Source organism: Hypanus sabinus, chromosome 5, assembly GCF_030144855.1.
Source record: "Hypanus sabinus isolate sHypSab1 chromosome 5, sHypSab1.hap1, whole genome shotgun sequence".
NCBI lineage: Eukaryota > Metazoa > Chordata > Chondrichthyes > Myliobatiformes > Dasyatidae > Hypanus > Hypanus sabinus.
The window spans coordinates 32084745-32106599 of record NC_082710.1 but is presented as its reverse complement, the minus strand read 5'-3'; the positions used below and the strand labels follow the sequence as shown (position 1 = coordinate 32106599).

Genomic DNA, 21855 nt, shown 5'->3' with positions numbered 1-21855 from the left:
AAAAGTGCAAGAATGCTTCACTGCCGATACCCATGTCTGAAGTAGCTAAGAAATTTGAGTGTGCATGTATAAAAATTATTTAAAGCTAGTGAACATTTTCAAAGAGTAATTAACAATGTTAGTAGAATATTGATATTTAAGAAACAGTAATTGACTTTCATTTAGAGTCATAGAATCACTACAGCCCGTCAGCCCATCTGTGCCAAAACTATTATTCTGTCTAGTCCCATAAACTTGCACTTGGACCGTAGCCCACCACAACCACACCCATCCATGTACTTATGGTTACTTGCTATAAATTTAGTAGAACTCATTAGAGATAACTCCCTTCTTCAGAACTCCAAATTTTGAATGAATCTGAACTTCAAAGGCTCAGGTCATAAAGAAGAATGAGATCACTGAACATGGAACAAAGGTAGGTGAAAGGACAGTTAAGGTACAGGCTGATTGAACAACAGATAGTTTTGAAAGGCTAAACAGCCACCGCCCTGTCTTAGGCTCCAAAGTATCCACTGTTGTAATTATCCAATGCTCACAAGGGCTGGAATGGAATGGAGTGGCTCTGGGTATTCTCTATTTTGGGAATACAAAACCAGGATCTACATATGCTGCACTTGCATTCATTGAGCTGGTAAACACTTCCATCTTACTTTGTTGGAGAGTAAAAAGTACAATCTGAACACCACCAAGAGCATAAAATAGACTGCTTTTATTTACAACCATATTGGTTAATAATTTATTTCAGAATATGATGAGGTGGTAAACAATTAAATACAATTAATCATCTTGATAAAATGAATAATTTTGACGCATCCTATTGTAATGAAACTATCAGCTGTACAATAATTGTGGCACAAATCAGTGTAAATCTGCACTGTTGTGTTATATAGTTCTACTTGATACATTCACAAATGAGGTAACATAGCCTTGATTGGCCTGCTCCCTGTCTACTTTTCAAAGGACTTTGACTCTCTGTCTCTGCTTTGCACCCATTACCTCCAAGACTTCTCTTCCTGACAGATGAAAAGGGAGAAATAATGTTTTCCCTTGTCATGAAATAAAGTCCTTAATGTCATAATGCCTGCAGTCACATATCACCACTGATTCTCTTGTCAGTACTGTGAATGTAGCTGCCCTTACTCCAACACAGCTGTTTCAGCCCAGCCCATCCCCCATCCAGCGCAGTAATAAGCCTTCGTGATTTTCATCATCTTGACTCTCAGTTCATCCTAGTTCTGGCAAAACAGGATTCCATATATTTCTTCACCCACAATAAGAGTAATGAGCAAGCAATGAATTATGAAGTAGATGCAGAATAATGATAACATTTTAATGAGTTAGGTCTGACAAAAGTGGAAGCTTTGCTTGTTTGACTGACTTGGCACGAGTCCCAAGAATTTCCTCAAATGCTATTCTTTCACAAGGGAATTGTCAAACATAATAAATGAAAAAGGTAATGATACGATGATGAGTCTTGCAACTAAATAAATATATATACTATTTTATAACACACACTAACACACACACACACACACACACACACACACACACACACACCCTCTCAGATTTCAAAATGCAAAAATAATAAATTAAACAAAAATGTTTTTTTTCAGCCTAGAGCAAATTTCTGGTCATGAATCATATAGGTTAATTTCTCATTTACCTCATCCCCTCCCATAATGTATTTCTGCTGTCTTGGTGTAGACAACATGATAATTTGATTGAAAAAGAATGGAAACTCCCTGAGTCAGGTATTTATCTAGATGTTCCAGGCTTGGTTCCTTCTGGTCGATGTTTTCACAGCAAGCAGTTGTGAAATCTTGTGCTGTCAAGCATGAAAGATTATGTCCTGTGACTACAATAAGGGTGTTTTAGCCTTTGCTGCTAATAAAAGGTTCCTAATTGCCCTCCAAACAGCCAGAAACAAAGCTAATTTTACACCACACAAGATAACACTCTGTAGGCACTAATTAAAGGCTTGAAAAGCTTTTATTTTCAAGATAATAAAACTGGCAAGGAGATAGCTAGTGTGGCTAGGGAACAGGAGTCAAGAGAAATCTGTCATTACCCTTAGAGTGAGATTCCTGATAGATGCACAAGCCAATTCACGTTTTAAATCCTTTAGATTGAAACTAAAATGGCAAGGACCAGCACCAGAATTAATTAAATAAATGTGATGGCCATCACTTCTCCACTGTCTATCAGAAAACAAGAACGTAAAAGTGCACTAACTCCAAAACAAGAATTTTAGAATAGGACAGGTTTGCACTTGTTTAATTCCGGCATTCTCTCCATCACATTTTCCTTTCATCTATTGCCAAGAGAAAGGAAATTGTGATTCAAGAGAAATGGCACATTAACACTATTTGATGAAAAGTAATGCTTATAAATGTCTGAAATTTAAAAGTATCAAGGAACAGACACGTGTTCACTCTCTTTGTGCTTCAGATTAATAGCGTAATAGAGCAAACTATTGTCGGTTTTCAGCTTCTATGTTTCCATCAATTTTTCTCCTCTTGACGGCTATTGTCTGTGGTGGAGATGTTGTCGCAGCATTTTCCATTAAGGCTATTTGTATCTACGATTCAGTACTTTGGCAGTGGCAGGCCTGCGTTCTGTCTCTGCATCCTTAGGGATTTAATTTGCATGTCTGACATTACCAGTGACGCCGGGCTTTTCTTTCCATCATAATTGAATTTGAAAATTTAAACAATTCAAAAATTTATTGGTAATATGGCTATACAACTTGACCTGAATCATAATTTGTGGCAGCCTCACAATACTAAACTCCTTGGGCCGTTTTTATAGGCTGAAAGCCCTCAGCAGACAGATTGTTTGTTCATCAGGATGTGGCACTAATCCAGAGGGATTTTGGTAGCTTTGTCATGTGAAAATGACAGCTCACATTTTATATTGGTTGTTTCCAGTCCTACTAACATCCATCCTTGTCATGAGGACACCTGCTTGTGTATTTTAATACTTCAAATACACTTAAATTGACTCTCTCACTACTCTAATGGCAGGGTTCTAACCAGTATCTTACTACTGATTCGGAAATATTGTGTGTGTGTGTGTGTGTTTGTGAATGAATGTACTATTGAGCGTGTGTGTGTGTGTGTACACGAGTCTGTTTCGGTGTGCCTATCCACTTGTGCGTGAGAGACTTTGTGTTGTGTGTGTGTGTGTGTGTGCTTGTGAATGAATGTACTATTGAGCGTGTGTGTGTGTGTGTACGAGTCTGTTTCGGTGTGCCTATCCACTTGTGCGTGAGAGACTTTGTGTTGTGTGTGTGTGTGTGTGTGTGTGTGTGTGTGTGTGTGTGTGTGTGTGTGTGTGTGTGTTGTGTGTGTGTGTGTGTGTGTGGGTGCGTGTGTGTGTGTGTGTGTGTGTGTGTGTGTGTGTGTGTGTGTGTGTGTGTGTGTGTGTGTGTGTGCGTGTGTGCGTGTGGTGGTGGGTGGCAAAGTAAGTATTCCAGGAAATGGGTTGTTTTGTGTCTTTTGATGCATGAAGCATTTGCACACACATTGTTTGGCTGTAATTCAAGAAGAGCCGCATTCTAAACATCAAACGAGTTTGAGTAACCATGTTATTTAAACATGGTGAAGTTCCCAATAATGAATGGGACAGGGAGGGAACAGAAGAAAGGCTCTGTAGTCAAAAAATTGAATTGCCATGAGCAAGGGGGCTGCACATGAAAAGCAATAAGCCAATACGTCAAGCGGAGGCTACTGAGCTCAGAGGTGCTGTGCTTAATACTGTGAGAGGAATTATATTTTCTAGTGAACCAAACAACTAAATGTTGGCTGCAATTATGATTGTGTTTAAGAGAGAAAAAATAACATTATGTTGTTCTATTGGCCTGTCAGATCAATTACATTCTGAAATTAATGTTCATGAAAAGTGTGAGATGTTGATTTAAGACTAATCTCTACTGGAAAGCACAAAATTATTGTGAAAATTAAAATTTCCTTTTTGTCTATAATCACAGAGTTGCTTGACATGACATTTTATTTTAAATCAAACTGATTCCAATTATATATTTAATTAGCATGATTAGGCGTGGTTTCCTTTTCAGCTATTAGCCATTTATCTGATTGTTTCTTACCACGTGCAGCATCTGAGAAGGAAAATTAGAAACATTAAAAAATATTAGGCAAGAAAAGGTTTTTTTTAACAAAGCATTTCTGGCCTGTGGCATAATTGGAATCTAGTCTTGCAGATATAGGAGCTGACAAGGGACATCCAGTCAAGGCAAAGTGAGAAATATTAACTATTGATTACATTGATCTGGAAGGTTAAATGGCAAACTACTTTGGTTCGGTCATGACCATTTCTCAAAAGCTGAGTACCAGCTTTTAAATGCAAAGAATTTCAGAATCAACATCAGAAGCTATACATGGTTTGACTTTGGGGTAAACATTAAGACACACCAATTAGAACAAAGAATTAATTCAAAGGCTAGAGGGATGTGCTGTGGAAGAAAGCCTTTCAGAGCCAGTCTTGTGGGAAGGAGCAGTCTGGGTGAGGGCCAAGTGACTGAAATCAACAATTTACAAAGCTCCACCAAGAAAGTCACTTACTGTAAAAGGCTCAGTTGATGGGTCAAGCGAATAACAGTGGATATTACGTTGGTGATAGCATGTTACTGAGAAATCAATGTCCCAGTAGAAATAAAAATCATGCAATTTTAATCATATATGGTAACTCTAATTTTAAAAAACAGTGACAGTTAAGCAATAATTATCTATGAGCTAGCCCACAACATAATGGAGAATTTTATCCATCTGGCTGCTAACATGAGTAATAATGTCAATGCAATACAGGCAACATTCAGCAAAATGTGGTTCTTTGTGTTTCCTGCAACATAAATAAGTCTGAGATTAGGATCTCAATGATTAGTTTGTTTCTCCATATTTGCTTTTTTTCAGTGTAGTTGATCTCGGTTAATTGGGTCAGCCCATTATTTGGGCCAATTTTTAAAGAACGTAACTAATCAAGAAATGAGTTGGGATTTTCTTCATTTATTTGGGACATGGTGTCACTTATTGGGACAGGAGACGATTGCTAAACAGTTTCTAACTCGCGTCAGTCACATGCACTTGCTGTTTGGCACTACACGGTGTTTATAGTGAACAGTTCAAAAGTTCACAGTTCGAAGTAAATTTATCATCAAAGTACATATATGACACCATATACAAAACTGAGTTTTATTTTCTTGCAAGCATTCAACATTAATACAAGAAACACAGTAGAATCAATGAAAGACCACATCTAATAGAATGGACAAACGATCAAAGTGCAAAAGACAACAAACTGTGCAAATACAAAGAAGAGGAGAAAAAAGAAATAATAAAAATAATAAACTATTAGGGCTACACAGTAATATCTATATAAATATTCAGAAAGCCACAATACTGAGCACCACTAGCATTGTCCAAAACTTCCTAGCAATCGAGAAATGAGTGTGCTTGGCTATGTTTGTACCTCAGGTTTTACCAGCTTGAGCTGAGAAAAAATAAATGATAATAATAATAATTAAGTTAGCTGAATGGTGCTGCACTTGAATTTGCAGGCTGTTCATGAGTTATGTTCACTTTTTTATCGGTAGCGAAGGAGGGGAAGAAGAGCGTCCCAAAGCTGGGTCAGAGGTCAATGAGTTCCGCCAAGAGTGGGAAGTTTATGAACCTCACTGGCCAGACCTGAAAACCTGAAAAGAGGTCAGGCAATGAGAACTGAAGAAGAACAAGAAGCAGTGAATGATGGCGTGAGCACCTGTGCTCAAGATGAAAGACCCCAAACAGATAACTAAAGATGTGGAGAAAGTGGATGAAATGGAACTCGGACCTGTTCAGCAACCCCAGGTTAATGAGAAAGTATTGAAGGCTAAGTGGAAGAAACTGCGAGGCACATTTGAGAGCATCCTGCAGCTGTATGAGAATGAAAATATTGATTTTTATAAAGATCTACAGAAATCTGAGAGAGAAGATAAACAGAAATGACCCGAACTTTGCCAGTTCTGTGACGAGTACTCAGCATGTGGAGGTAGAGAGTATTCTGCTACCAGATATACCTCAAACATTATGATTCAGAATATACTCCTTCTGGGAGCTTGGCCACCATCCATATTGAAGAAAACATCAGCTCATGGACCACCCTCCAAACCCATTACACTCATGCTCCTTCCTTTGTACGGCTGCCATCTGGATTGAAGCCACCCAGTCCTCCACCAGGTGCTCTACCACTCAGGTGTTAACATTTTATGCCCAAAGAATAGGGCTTCCTCCAGGTTTACCTCTGATGGGAAAGGATGACGATAATATCTATGATCCTGAAACTGCTTTTCTGGAAATGCAGGAGGATGATGAGGAGGAAGACACTGGGGATGATGATTACAATGATGGCATGGAACAGGATCACGATGGAGATCGAGAGGATCAGGATGAAAACAGTGATGATTCAAAAGATAAAGAGAGTGATGACAATGATGATTCATAGCATTGAGATGAAGATGATGAAAGACTGGACAATCATAAGCCAAGTTGTACTGTGTGGTTTGCAGATGTGCAGGACAAACACAAGAAAGGAAAGAAAAAAAAGATGAAGGAGTTGATTCTTCTGCAGGCCACTTTGCTTTAAATGACAGGGCAAGATTTCCTGGAAGAGGAGGAGAAGCCCAGTACTGAGGTGGCCACTGAAGAAATGTTGGATATAGCAGAACAGAATCATTAAAAAACAGACTAAGATTTGCATCTCTCAGCTCCCTTATTTTCCTTTCAATTAGTTTTTATGTTCTGGAGATAGGACAATCTGTAATAACTGTCTGGATATTATAACACAGGATAAACAAGCAGGAACAACTTAATAGATATAGCCATTCCAAACACACACAACATACAGAAATCAGTAAGTAAAAAACACCAGAATTATGCTGAATTAAGGAGGAAATTGAAAGACTATGGAACATGACCAGGGTATACGTTGTCCCAATAGTAATATCTACAGCTAGTATCAACCATAAGTTATTACACAATAGCATTGAGCAATATTTATGTATATCTCCATAAAGACAAAATACTGAACACCACAAGAACAGTCTGAAAGTTCCTAGCAATTGAGAAAAGAATGTGTTTGGCTATGCCTGTAACTTAGGTTAACCAGCTTAAGCTGAGAAAAGAATATATAATAGTAACAAATAAACAATAAATAGTGAAAACATGAGATGCAGAATCCTTGAAACAGAGTCTATAGGTTTTGGGAACAGTTCAGTGATGGGACGAGTGAAGCTGACTGAATTTATCCCCACTGGTTGAAGAGCCTGACGGTTGACAGTTAATAATTATTCCTGAACCTGGTGGTTGGGGTCCTGAGGCTCTTGTACCTTCTTCCTGACGGCAGCTACGAAAAGGGAGAATGGCCTGGATGGTGGGGGCCCTTGATGATGGAGGGGCATGTAGGGTTGTGGAAGCAGGGAGTCGGCAGAAGGACTTAAGAGAGACTAAGAGAACAGGCCAAAGAAGTGAGAGATGGAATATAGTGTAGCGAAGTGTATGGTCATGCACTTTGATAGAAAGAATAAAGGCATAATTTATTTTCTAAACAAAGAAAATTCAAAAGCAGAGGTGAGAAGCAACTTCAGAATCAGAATCAGGTTTATTATCACTGGCATGTGAAATGAAATTTGATAACTTAGCAGCAGCAGTTCAATGCAATATATCATCTAGCAGAGAAAAGAAAATAATAAATAAAATAAAAAATAATAAAGTATATCAATTACGATATATGTATATTGAATAGATTTTAAAATGTGCGAAAACAGAAATACTGTATATTATAAAAGTGAGGTAGTGTCCAAAGATTCAATGTCCATTTAGGAATCGGATGGCAGAGGGGAAGAAGCTGTTCCTGAATCTCTGAGTGTGTGCCTTCAGGCTTCTGTACCTCCTACCTGATGGTAACAGTGAGAAAAGGGCATGCCCTGGGTGCTGGAGGTCCTTAATAATGGACGCTGCTTTTCTGAGACACCACTCCCTAAAGATGTCCTGGGTACTTTGCAGGCTAGTATCCAAGATGAAGCTGACTAAATTTACAAACTTCTGCAGCTTCTTTTGGTCCTGTGCAGTAGCCCTTCCATACCAGATAGTGATGCAGCCTGTCAGAATGTTCTCCACAGTACAACTATAGAAGTTTTTGAGTGTATTTGTTGACATGCGAAATCTCTTCAAGCTCCTAATAAAGTATAGTTGTTGTCTTCCCTTCTTTCTAACTACATCAATATGTTGGGACCAGGTTAGATCCTCAGAGATTGACACGCATGAACTTGAAGCTGCTCACTCTCTCCACTTCTGATCCCTTTATTAGGATTGGTTTGTATTCCTTCATCTTACCCTTCTTGAAGTTCACAGTCAGTTCTTTCGTCTTACTGACATTGAGTGCCAGGTTGTTGCTGCGGCACCACTCCACTATTTGGCATATCTCACTCCTGTACACCCTCTCATCACCACCTGAGATTCTACCAACAATGGTCGTATCATCAGCAAATTGTGAGACTTAGTGCAGGATTCTCTAAAGGTTAACTTGAGTCGGTGCTAAAGAAAGCAAATGCAATGTTAGCATTCATTTCGAGAGGACTAGAATCTAAGAGCAAAAATGCCATGATGAGGCTTTATAAAGCATTGGTCAGACAACGTTTGGAGTATTGTGAGCAGTTTTTGGCCCCTTATCTAAAAAAGGATGTGCTGTCTTTGGAGATGGTCAAAAGGAGTTTCACAAAAATGATGCCAGGAATGAAAGGGTTATCATGTGAGGAGCTCTTGATGACTCTGGGCCAGTACTTATTGGAGTTTTAGAAGGATGAGGGTTAATCTTTAGTCAGAGAGTGGTGAATCTGTGGAATTCCTTGTGACAGACGGCTGTGGAGGCCAAGTCATTGAGTATATTTAAAAAAGAGATTGATAAGTTCCTAATTTGTCGGAGTGTCAGAAGTTATGGGGAGATTGCCAGAGAATTTAATGTGGATAAACGTGAGGTAATCCACTTTGGTTGCAAGACCAGGAAAACAGATTGTTATCTGAATGGTGGCCGATTAGGAAAAGGGGAGGTGCAACGAGACCTGGGTGTCACTGTACACCAGTCATTGAAGGTGGGCATGCAGGTACAGCAGGCGGTGAAAAAGGCAAATGGTATGTTGGCATTCATAGCAAGAGGATTTGAGTACAGGAGCAGGGAGGTTCTACTGCAGTTGTACAAGGCCTTGGTGAGACCACAGCTGGAGTATTGTGTGCAGTTTTGGTCCCCTAATCTGAGGAAAGACATTCTTGCCATAGATGGAGTATAAAGAAGGTTCACCAGATTGACTCCTGGGATGGCAGGACCTTCATATGAAGAAAGACTGGATCAACTAGGCTTATACTCGCTGGAATTTAGAAGATTGAGGGGGGGATCTTATTGAAACATATAAAATTCTAAAGGGATTGGACAGGCTAAATGCAGGAAGATTGTTTCCGATGTTGGGGGAGTCCAGAATGAGGGGTCACAGATTGAGGATAAAGGGGAAGCCTTTTAGGACCGAGATGAGACAAAACTTCTTCACACAGAGAGTGGTGAATCTGTGGAATTCTCTGCCACAGGGAACAGTTGAGGCCGGTTCATTGGCTATATTTAAGAGGGAGTTAGATATGGCCCTTGTGGCTAAAGGGATCAGGGGGTATGGAGAGAAAGCAGGTACAGGGTTCTGAGTTGGATGATCAGCCATGATCATACTGAATGGCGGTGCAGGCTCGAAGGGCCGAATGACCTACTCCTGCACCTATTTTCTATGTTTCTATGTAGAATGGGATCAAGGGGGATAATAAATCACCCATGGTGGAATGGCAAAGCAGAATCAACGAACTGAAAGTCCTAATTCTATTCCTATATTTTATGGTCTTATGCTGCTTTCCTGCAATAGCACTCTGTGTTGATATGCTCAGTGGTGGGGAGGGCTTTACCTGTGATGGACCGGGTCATATTCATTAACTTTGTTGGTTTTTCTATTCAAGGGCACTTATGCTTCCACACCAGGCCATGATGCAACCAGTCAATATACTCTCCACACGCATCTATAGAAATTTATTAGAATTTTAGATGACATGTAGAATCTTAACAAACCTCTAAGGAAGTACAGCCACTGCAGTGCTTTCTTCATAATTTTTAAATAGTGTTGGTTGCATGTGTCACCGATACTTAGTGAAAAATAAGCAGTGATCAATTCAGAACTGCTCACTGTATTTTCAAGCACTCCGAATTGGAGGTGCCAGGAAGGCCAGGAGTGAAAATATAATGATTTCACTGCTTCGACGAGTTAGGGTCTGCGAAGAATTTGAAGGTATAGACAATCATCTTGAATGCTACAATGTAAATGAAGATTTGGAGGATGTAAACGTCGAGAAGATTGTTATAGGCAGTCCATTTTCAATATTAGGTGTCTGTGCTGAACTTGTTCAATTAAAGTCAATCAAAAGAACACAGCAGTATACTCTGGATTAATTCCCCTGTCGATAACTATTAGGAACTAGTACACAGTTTTGTAGTACTGTCGTAATATTGATAGTGCTCTAATTTGTTCTGTTTTTCATTTAAAGATATAATTTGTTACTCAGTTAAATAGTAGTTTGTCTTTTTGATGCCTGTTTAACTATTTCCATGAAATTTCAGCTCAGTGGGTCTGCTGCTTAATAGGGTCCCAAAGTGTCCCTTTTAAGCAGAACCCACTGCATTTAGTATTTGGTAACGACATATGTTTGAATTTTGGGTGAGAATAAGGATGTGCTCTGCACTTTAATAATAGATACCAGAAAGGAACATACTCAATGACAGAAGATCAAAATAAGGAACTGATTGGGGGTGGGTGGAGTGGAAACTGATTTCTTTTATTCCAAACCTAAAGCTGACTGTGTAGCGGTAGCCTTTCTCAAATTAAAATAAATACTAAAGGAATTTTTTTTTACCTCTTACAAAGCTTTAAAGATAAATATTTCTCTATAAATTTACACCGAGAATTATGTATGATTATCTAGATATATAAGTTCATTAAAAAACTCACTGAAATTATTTTAAGAATGACAATTCCTTTCTACTGCATGACTTCATTTTCAGAAATAAGCTATGATGATTAACAAAGAATGCTAGACCTTTTTAAACCAAAAATGTACTTGATTCATAGTAAATATGGTACTATATCTGGGATATTATCATTATCTTTATATATTGTAGCAGGCAATTTAATAACTTCACTTACAAATAATCAGTATAGTTACTATTTCATCCCTGAAGATTCCATCTTCAAGGTTCAGCGTGTCCCTCAGCATGTACTCCTGTACCTTTGGATGTGCCAGCTGGAAGCATTCACATGTGGACATATGCTTGCACTGGAAGACCAGCAAGTTTTGGGCAGACCTCTGCCTTTCTCCAGGTTGGGAGCAGCCTGTAGAGCAGAGAGTTCTGTGTTACACAGCTGCACAGGATGAAACTCAACAAAGATTACGACATGTCTTTCCAGATAATCCTGGCAAACACACAATCCACAAGAAGATGGATGAAAGTCTTCTTGGGGATTACGTATATTGGGTGTGAGATATCTGATGATATAAGCACCTCTCATCACTCATCAAGCAAAGTCTTAAAGTTTGTTTGAGAGTTTTGGTAACAAAGCTTTCTTCCAAATGATTTTGACACTCTGCTCAGGAAACTATCCACAGGATCCACTGTTTCTATCTCCCACAGGATCTCCAGGACATTCCATGTTGACTCCTATGTGATTGTCAGTAGTGTTTGTTCTGCAGAAAGATTTCTATGAGGGAAAGATGGAGAAGTTTGTTCCAATAGGATGGAACGTTCCATGAAAATGAGGCCTGGTTCATTCTTCACAACTTTGGGATTGGTAGACCCTTGGCAATATTTAGTATTTGTGTACCTTGGCTACCACAATATCTTGATGCAGCCACACTTGAAGATTGCCATTAGGAATGAGGCTACAATGAGAATGCTTTTCCCTATTTTCCATGAAGACCTATATATGCATCTATTTTGGAAATCCAGATGAAATGGAAGATGGCTTGGATGAGCTGGCATGCACAACAGCAGGGTACGGGCCACATGGATGCTACATTATCACCTTGACCTGATAATGGGAATCCTTCCTGCCCTAGAGAGAGGGAGAGAGAGAGAGAGAGAGTACTGCTTTGACACTTACAACCCTTGTTCCACCTTGAATAAAAATATAGGACACTTCATTCATTTACATATCAGTTTTGATTAGGGACTTTGCTTATCTTCTCTATGTCATTCTTATTTCAATTCATGTACTGCTGAAGTGAACACAGAAAGGCTGGTTTTTGTGGTAGTTGGGGTTTTTTCCTTGGGAACCAGTGATGGTTTCAGCTTGTCATGCTTAGTTATTGCATAATTTCCATTTTTTATTTGCTAAGATGCAATCAGTGCTAGTTTAAAAACTTATAGCATCATTTTCATTCTATATAGTTATTTGTCTTGGTAACTGTGAACATGCAAAGAGAAAAGAAAGGTCATTGATCCACACTGTAAATAAAATTCCCTGCCATTCAAAGCTGGCTGAATGTGACGAGCACTTCACTGCTGGCAATATTGGCTAGGGATGGTCATTTCCTATCCTGTGAGAAGTTGTCTGCGTATTGCAGTTTCATGACTAAGATTTGGGCTAGCTTTGTTTATGGAGTGAAGCAATATGGTCCGAACAGTTCCCCCATTGCCCCAATGATTAGCTGCCCCTGAGCAGGAAGCTTGTTGGAAAGGAGGTACTTTATGTGGTGAGGAAGACCAAAAAGAGCATTGATGAAGTTGCGGCTTTGAGATCTAGTTCACCAATCTGCAGTGAAGCCAGGAGCATTGTCAGGCATTTTGTTAAAATCTTGGCTTGAAAATCATTATGCAGCAGACATAACATAGAGACAATTTTTTTGAGGCCATCCGAAGTTGAGAAAAATGCTTTTATTATCACTATGGAGTGATGAAATCAATAGTTGATATAAGGTCAAAAAGGGTCACGTTGGTGGGGCTTCCTATATTTCTTTTGAACTTGTCTGCAGAGAAGGTCATGCCCATTGTGCTTCTGGAAGTATAAAATGAGCACAATATCCAGGCAGCAGTTCATCTGTGATTTGAAGGAGGCCATTAAGAACGGCCCTCACAATGACCTTTCACATAGCAGACATCAGGGAGACCTCTCTGTGCTTAGCATAAGCTGAATCTATCTTCTTTCTCGAGGATGGTCAATATAATGGGATCCATAAGGCCTCTAAGACATCCTTCTCTTCTATGACATGGATTTTGAGGGTGTGGCTGAAGTTCCTCTCTACTAAATTTTAGAACTAAGGCAGGGATACTGTCTGCTCTAAAGACTTAGCTGAGATTCAATTGCCCCATGGCTTTTTAAGACTTCTTGTTTTCAGGTCCTGTTGAGACTGGACTGAATTTTCACTATCAAGGACACCTTCATCAAAGATAGAATTTCAGTTGAGGAATTTTTCCAAGAATCCTTCCAGAGGGCACCAACAGCCTTTCTGTTCTTAATAAGCTCTACACTCTGTTCTAATCTCTCAGTGGGATGAATCCTTGGGTATTTGGACCGTAGAAGTCTCGAGAGCACCGATGAATCTGGCTCTGTTGTGGTTGTTAGTGAGCTGCTGGATCTGCTGTGTCCTTTCCGCTTACCATCTGTTCCTTAGGTCACAGGTTTTCCCTTAGACTTCAGCATTCAGGTGCATGTAGAGCCTTTTCTTTCTTTTGAGGTCTGAGGAGTTTTCAACTTAAGGAAAGAATTAAAGAGCATTGCCTAGTTCTCTGTACAGTTTCTGTCCCATAGTCACTTAATCAACCATTTCCTGGTTATTGCTGAAACTAGAACTATATAGTTTGTTCAGTATGTTAAAAAAGAGACAAACATATTAACTTGCTCTCGATACTTAAGTTATTTTGGATCTGTGATCATAAATTTATCAAATGCAGTAAAACCAATTTATTTGTAATTAATCATTCAGGGAGGAATATAATAATCCCAGTGATGTGTATTATCAAAGCTTCATTTACTTGGCTTATGCCAATTACTTCTTCTGCCAATTGCTGGGTGAGGTATGTGTACAGTATGTGAAAGTATAAAGCACAGAAATAAAATTGGTATTGATTTCCAGAAAATACAACAAAGATGAACAGCTACAATATTATTTCAATTTTAATGATGTAAATTTTAAAAATCATTATTTTGTTTCAGGAGCATAAAATACAATTATTACAATATATATTGCTGGCTAATTTAAATTTAAAAATATCCTTTTGATACTTCCACTTTTTCATATGCTAGAGCGAAGGACTTCATAATTAAAAACACGTTTTTAGAATTATGGCCCACCATTACCTCTGGTGTTCTCCTGAATTTGCTGATAATCTTGTACTAGTTGTTTTTCATTCTTTCAATTATACTTTCTCAATTTTTTATGTTTTTCTTGTTTCCTAGAATGCAATTGTTAGGGTTTACTGTGAAATACTAGTTTCTGTGACAAGGGTATTGAAAAATCAATTCTTGCAACTCAAATTTAAAATATGCACTAAAGAATTACACTGTCAGTACCAGGTCAGGCTACACGTTTACTTAATCGGACACTGAATTTCTTTTGTTTATATGCATAGTTCATTATTTTACAAGTATCCATTAGGGTCCTAAGTACAGCACCAACAACTCTTGTGCATATTGAAAACCCTGGGCACCAGCAGAATAAGCTTAGATGGCAAAATGTTAATTGTCTCAAACCAATTTTTTTTCCTTTCCCTTGACAATGGGTATTGAAGTGCACAGCAAAATGCAGCCAACATCTGTTTCTCAGGCCATGGAAAATAGGTTGATGCTAATTCCACTGCCACAAGTTAATGCAAGGCAAACCTACCTCTCCTCGCTGGACATTATTTGAGAGTTTATCGGATTGCAACTGAACATGTATTGTACAATCAGCTGTCATGGCTCTTTGCACAGTGGAGGTTTCAAGCATGTTTATTTGTGCTGAAACTAATTTTACTCTAATATAAATGTGGTTGGTTTGAATTGATTTATAATGAATCCTTTCTGAGGTGTTTTGTCATGATCTATGTTTTTCGTTACGTTACTGTGATCCTTAAAGAAGATGACACAAGTGTAGTCCGTGCTTTGTGTAGAGTATACACATCTCTTTTAATATCTTGTTTATACTGAGATTCAAATCCATAATTGAAGCTGAGTGCTCTAATCTGCCAGTGCAAGTTGAATGGAGCTGTCCTGTTCATACTGAAGGCAATCAACAGAATAACACTGTGTAGAATACATTTTGTGCAGATGTATTCAGGGTGCATATGAACATATTTTCCTAGACATGTTATGTTTGTTTCCCTCAAATGAAATGAAATCAGATTGCTTGCTTTGAAAAAAATAGAATAATCAGCTTTCAAGAGATTTATAGTTCCGGTTTATACCTATATATCTTAATTGGCATTATTGCAAGTTTATTCTCTTGTAGTTGATCTGGTAGCCTTGGAGGACATATTCAGGATTTCAAAGGAAAATCTTTGAATTTAGTCTGGACTTCATTTGCAAGTACACAAAGAATAATAATTCTAACAGAACCTGGGTTTGGCATTCTAAAAATTCTTGTTTCATCTATGGATCTGTTCCTTTAGACTGCTTCAAAGCTACCAAATCCCAATTAACCCAAGTAAGATGTTGATTCAAGCTAAAGGTATGTGCGTGCGTAAAGACTGAAAGAAATTGTTTGGCCATTAACTCCTCTTCCAGTCTTAGTCAGTTATATCTCTGACCCCAGAGATCTCCCTTGACTTTTCCAATTTAAGCTTTGTGCCCTTGCCTTGACTTTAATTCCTCCCTATGCTCCCTTGTGGCTTTTCTGAACTGGTATCCTGATGTTTTAATCCTGCATTGTTTTTCTGTGTAGGATTTTCAATAAGGTTTTCTTACATTCATGTCCCAGTGTGCAAGCTTTTCCAATAGTTACAGCTTATTACTAATCACACGGAGGCCTTATGTCAAAGCTATTGGTCAGTTTATCAACTTAACCCATTCATTATCATATGGAATTTGCAGCCTTTGGCTAATTAAAATCACTATTGTATCTACTCTAAGGAGTCAGTAATTAAAAACTGTTGATTAAAATAGCCATAATCTTTAATGTTTTAAGTATTTATTTTCAGGCTTTTGAAAAAGCCAAGGGTTCTGTTATTTTTTAAAAAAAATCTTCAATAATGAAAACAAAATGTTGTATGTTGTATCACTGGGAGTTTAATTTTGTATAGGTGCAGTGTTACGAATGTGCCACAACTCTGAGGGGCTGAAGGGTACAAAGTAGCCCCCTCCTTTCTGAGAATCGCAAGATCGCTATTAATTCGGGTCTGGGACCCAGGAAATGAGAGAGGCATGCAGAATCCTCAAGGTTTGAAATGCGTCCTGGGCCTCCGAAAGGCAAAGCCACGGATAACGGCCATTGTCTCTTGGAGACGGAATTGTGTATTGAGTACTGTACTATTCATTGAAGCCCTCAGGGAATGAACAGAGTGGGCTGGTTGAGGGATGGCATCATCCCAACCTGATTGACATCTAAGACCCCGTGAGTAAGGATAAAAGAGGGTCTGGGGAACAGCCCCTTTAGACGCACCAGGAGAAACGCTAGAAATCCCATGACAGTGTTTACTAGCGACAGCCGGTGGGGCATGCATGCGTCCTTTTCCTTTGCCTAGGAATTGGCGGGCTTCCACGGAACGGCTTAGCTAAAGGACCGTCTACAAAAACGGAACTCTCGAAGGATCGACATCATAAAAAGGAAAAGCTGGCAAGTTCTAAAATCTCTCTCTTGACTCCAACCAAAGGCTGCAGCCTGAATGAACTAAGTGACTTTGATATTTCCATCGGACAATACGTTATCCCCTAGACAACGATAGAGCTTATTTCTTATTGATTATCATTATACCCGGACTTTTAGATTTAGTATTGATGGTGTGTAGTATCTGTATGTTTGCATTGATATTATTTTTGTGTATTTTTACCAATAAATGCTGTTAAAAATAGTACCATCAGACTTCAACGGACCTCTCTATCTTTGCTGGTAAGTGACCCAGTTACGGGGTACGTAACAGCAGCATAATGCAAAATTGCATTATTAATAAATAAAAAATAGATTCTGATCCTTTTGTTTGGGCAGCATCTGAAAAAAAATTATTGTAAAATAAGATTAAACAGAAAATGTTTAGAACACTCAGCAGGTCAGGCTGTTGAGAGAAACAGAGTCAATGATGCAGGTAGATGACCTTTCATCAGAATTGAGAAAAAAATTAGAAACAATTCTGTTTTAAGCTATGGAGAAGGGGAGAGATGGGGAGAACAACCAGAATGGTTGTGATAGGTGGGAGGCAAAGAGTGACTGAATAGCACAAGAAGAGGCAGTGACTGCTGTGTGTTCAACACTTATTAATCGCAGATCACCTGTCTGGAGGAGATGTAAAGAGAGGGGCAACTTGAAAACAGAGAGGAAAATAAAAATAAACTTAAAGAAACTAATAATGCGGGCAATGTGTTCTATCAGAATTGTTAGAATAGTAGGTCAGGCAGCAATGTGTCGATAGAGAAAAGCAAAGGTAACAATTTCATGACCTTTCAATTGGAAGGGCAGGATTTCCAAAATTAATAGACATAATTAATTATCCACTGAATTAAGTTTTGAGTACTTGTAATATGACTTGATAGAAGATGATATGCAGTTCCTTGTGTGGCTTTTGGGATGGTTGAAGCAATGTAAAAAGGCAAAGGTGAGAGGCAACTGAGGCTCTAAGTCACTGCAGACTGAACGTGGATATTTTGCTCTTGGCTACCTTTGAGTAGATCAGCTATTACTAAACTATTACTATATTAGTAGGCCAAACTGGAAAAGGTATAAATTGAATTGTGGTTTCATCCTAAGAGAATGTTTGCACCAGTGTATGATATGAGGAAAGAGGTTAATGAGCATGTTTTTCATTTCCTGAGGAGTCTGTGATAGGAGAAATAGTGGACAGAAATGTGAGGACAAAGGGAATCTTATCATTTTCTGTGTGAAGAAGAGGCGCTAAGACAGAATTGTGGGAACTACAGTACAAGATATATGGTTGAGACCCTAGACAGCATAAGGGGAGCCACTAATTAATGGGAAGGAGGACATTTGAGAAAATCTAATGTGGAAAAGTCATAATTAAAATGAGGGAGTGGAGAAACTGGCAGGATTGAAATGTACAGGGAGCGTGGTAGTCGATTGCTTTATTCCGTGGGCACGAAATGGATGTTGACCACGAACCTATTCTCTGAGACAGAGATAGAGAAGCTGAGAAAGGGAAGGAAAGAATTGGGGATGAAAGTGAAAGCCGGCTGGATATCAGCAGCATTGATGGTGAATATTTTGAGCTTGCATGTGAACAGGAAATACAAGCTTTCAATGTAGAGCAATGTAGAGCAAGAAGAGGCAATGGGGAAGTTGCTAAGTAAGGACTATTTCACATAGTCAATAATGGCAGGCTTGGATTGCATCTACAGTAAGAGGTATCTATAGCCACATCTTCAGCTACAACTTTGATATGATGGAGCTGAGTAAGGGAAAAGGTGAAGGGCCAACACACACAAAATTCTGGCGGAACTGAGCACATCAGGCTGCATCTATGGAAATGAATAAACAGTTGACATTTTGGGTCAGGACCCCACCACAGGACTGGAGAGGAAAGGGGAAGACACCAGAATAAAAAGTCGTGGGAAGGGGAAGGTGGATTAGCTAAAAGGTGATAGGTGAAGACACGTGGGTGTAAAAGAACACCAACTTGATATGCTTACACTGCACACAAAATGCTGGTGGAACACAGCAGGCTAGGCAGAGTCTATAGGGAGAAATGCTGTCGACGCTTCGGGCCGAGATCCTTCGTCAGGACACAATTTCCTCGTGTATGCTTACACTGTTTTAATCTCTCTACGCATGCTGACTAACCTGTCAAAAATTTCCAGCATTTTCTTTTTGTTTTGGTTTTAGATTTCCATCACCAGGTTTTTCTTGCTTTGTGACAGCAAAACAAGGTTTGCTAATCAGGCAAGATTAAATGTAGTTTTAAATTAAGAATTTTTGAAATTCTATCATCCTCAGTGAGAGAGCCTGACTAGGGCCAGCTTCTTTTTGGAATATACAGTGTGTTGTTGCTTTTCAAAGGTTCAAATGTTTCAGAGGTTCATCTATTGTCAAAGCATCCAACTCTGAATTTCTTCAATTCTCCGGGTAGCCATGAAACCAAGGAAGAAAAGAAAGGCAACACGAACATTGACCCGTCCCCCCCAGATCCCTCCTCCCAGACAAAAAAAAAAGAACAAAATGGATCAGGCACATCAACCGGCAAACCCAACACACAAAAAAACCCCAGGAAGATCAGGTGAAAATACACAGAATATAAAAACTATCAGACTGAAAAGAGAGTCTTACATATAGTCAAAAGCACCCTATCACCAATGCTACAATTTCCAACAGGCTTTCACATATGGGTGATGTTCAGAGCATTTTGTCTCCAATCTTTACTTGCCAGCATTGCTAAGAATTTAACAGAATTATGATGCATTTCCATGCATGCTACAGGAACATGGAAGACTGATCTAAACCGAATTTTGCTCATCCGCAAAATTCATTTCTTTATAATTAGCAGTCCTGACATGTACAGATCAATTATATTTTAAGGAATAAATGTCTGGAATGTTGATGGAATGAATGATGCTATCTGAATTGATCAGACTCATATTATAATTAGACTTGTACAAATGCTCTGTGGGGAATCGGCAGCAGAGTAGACAAGTAGATGTCGTGGATGGATAACTCCACTTCTAATTGCCAAAGCAACACGAGTCCCAGTTGTACAGTTACCGGAGCAACCCCTGCCTAAACAATCAACTTTGGCCTATGTAAGGACCTGGGTTCGCTGCAATTTCAGAATCAGAATCAGGTTTATTATCACCAACATGTGCCGTGAAATGTGTTAACTTAGCAGCAGCAGTTCAAGGCGATACATACTACAGAAGAAAAAAATAAATAATTAAATCAATTACAATATATGTATATCGAATAGATTAAAAATCATGCAAAAAAATAGAAATAATATATATTAAAAAAGTGAGTTCGTATTCAAGGGTTCAAAGTCCATTTAGGAATCGGGTGGCAGAGGGGAAGAAGGTGTTCCTGAATTGCTGAGTGTGTGCCTTCAGGCTTCTGTACCTCCTACCTGATGGTAACAGTGAGAAAAGGGCATGCCCTGGGTGCTGGAGGTCCTTAATAATGGACACTGCCTTTCTGAGACACCGCTGCCTGAAGATGTCCTGGGCACTTTGTAGGCCAGTACCCAAGATAGATCCAACTAAATTTACACACCTCTGCAGCTTCTTTCAGTCCTGTGCAGTAGCCCCCCCCCCACCCCCTTACCAGATAGTGAAGCAGCCTGTCAGAATGCTCTCCACAGTACATCTATAGAAGTTTTTTGAGGGTGTATTTGTTGACATACCAAATCTCTTCAAACTCCTAATGAACTATAGCAATGCCTATCAGCACTATAGGCCTACAGGAATGCAGTCTTACTGGCTCTCCACTCAGTTTTGGGTCATTTGGACAACAGCAGTATTATATATTATTGACTACAGCTCAGCTTTTACACACTATCATACCTTCAGTTCTAATTAACAAGATCCAGACCCTTTGCCTCTGACCCTCCCTCTGCAGCTGGATCCTTGACTTCCTCACCGGATGGCCACAGTCTGTGCAGAATGGAAATAACCTCTCCTCCTCACAGACATTCAACACTGGCGCACCTCAAAGGTGCATGCTTAGCCCACTGCTTTGCTCTCTCTAAACCCACGATTTTGTAGCTAGGCTCAGCTCAAATGCTGTCCATGAATTTGCTGATGACACAACTATTATTGGCAGAATTTCAGGTAGAGTTGAGGAGGCGTACAGGAGTGATATAGACCAGCTGAGTGAGTGGTATCACAGCAGCTTGCTCTTTGCACTCAATGTCAGTAAGACAGTAAGACCAGGGAACTGATTGTCATCCAGAACATCCTCATTGCTGTACACACACACACACATACATCCACTTCTTTTTGTAATTTGTAGTCTTTATTGTGTATTGCAATGTACTTCTGCTGCAAAACATCAAATTTCACGACATATGCCAGCGATATGAAACCTGATTCTGATTCGATGTGGAAGGAATCCATCCAGATTGGATGCAAATATCAATACAATTATTTATATTTCTAGCAACTATCTGCCAATCATATCACTCCAAACTCTGACACAAAATCTTGAAACATGGAGTGTATAAATATTTTGACATTTTTACTGAAGGCATCATCTTACATGTGTAGAGAAGGCATGCTAACAGTAAATAGGCATACCTTAACTGTGAAGGCACTCATTGGTTTAAGGGCAGTGGAAGGATATGACAAGTTGGGGTTGTTTGAAGCTTGACAATTTACACATTCATTGTCTATTCTTGGTGTATATATAAATAAAATTCTTTGTGTGAACTAAGCAGTTCACCTGGGTTTTGTGATCATCTAAACCTAAGGAGCAGGAGCACTACTGTGGGCCTCAGTATTTCTGCACTGGAATTATGGTATGATATAGTTTAAAAGGGGTCCCTTTATCCTGCCAAATTTGTGTTAGAACTTTTGTGGAATAATCCATTTATTCTCACTCCCCTGCACTTTCCTTTTAGTTCTGCAGAGTTTCGATTTGAAGTATTTATCCAATTACCTTCTGA

The 21855-nt window shown here is 39.1% G+C and overlaps 1 protein-coding gene and 1 non-coding gene across 2 annotated transcripts; one reads left to right on the top strand and one right to left on the bottom strand.

Moving 5' to 3' along the window:
• Positions 1–5612: 5612 nt before the first annotated feature.
• On the top strand, positions 5613–6748 carry LOC132393665 (trigger factor-like). The gene has a single exon (XM_059969076.1). The coding sequence runs from the start codon at positions 6145–6147 to the stop codon at positions 6493–6495; it is 351 nt and encodes a 116-aa protein (XP_059825059.1). The 5' UTR covers positions 5613–6144; the 3' UTR covers positions 6496–6748.
• A 5502-nt stretch (positions 6749–12250) lies between these two features.
• On the bottom strand, positions 12251–12357 carry LOC132394911 (U6 spliceosomal RNA). The gene has a single exon (XR_009512451.1). It is a non-coding gene; the product is annotated as a U6 spliceosomal RNA (small nuclear RNA).
• Positions 12358–21855: the final 9498 nt, after the last annotated feature.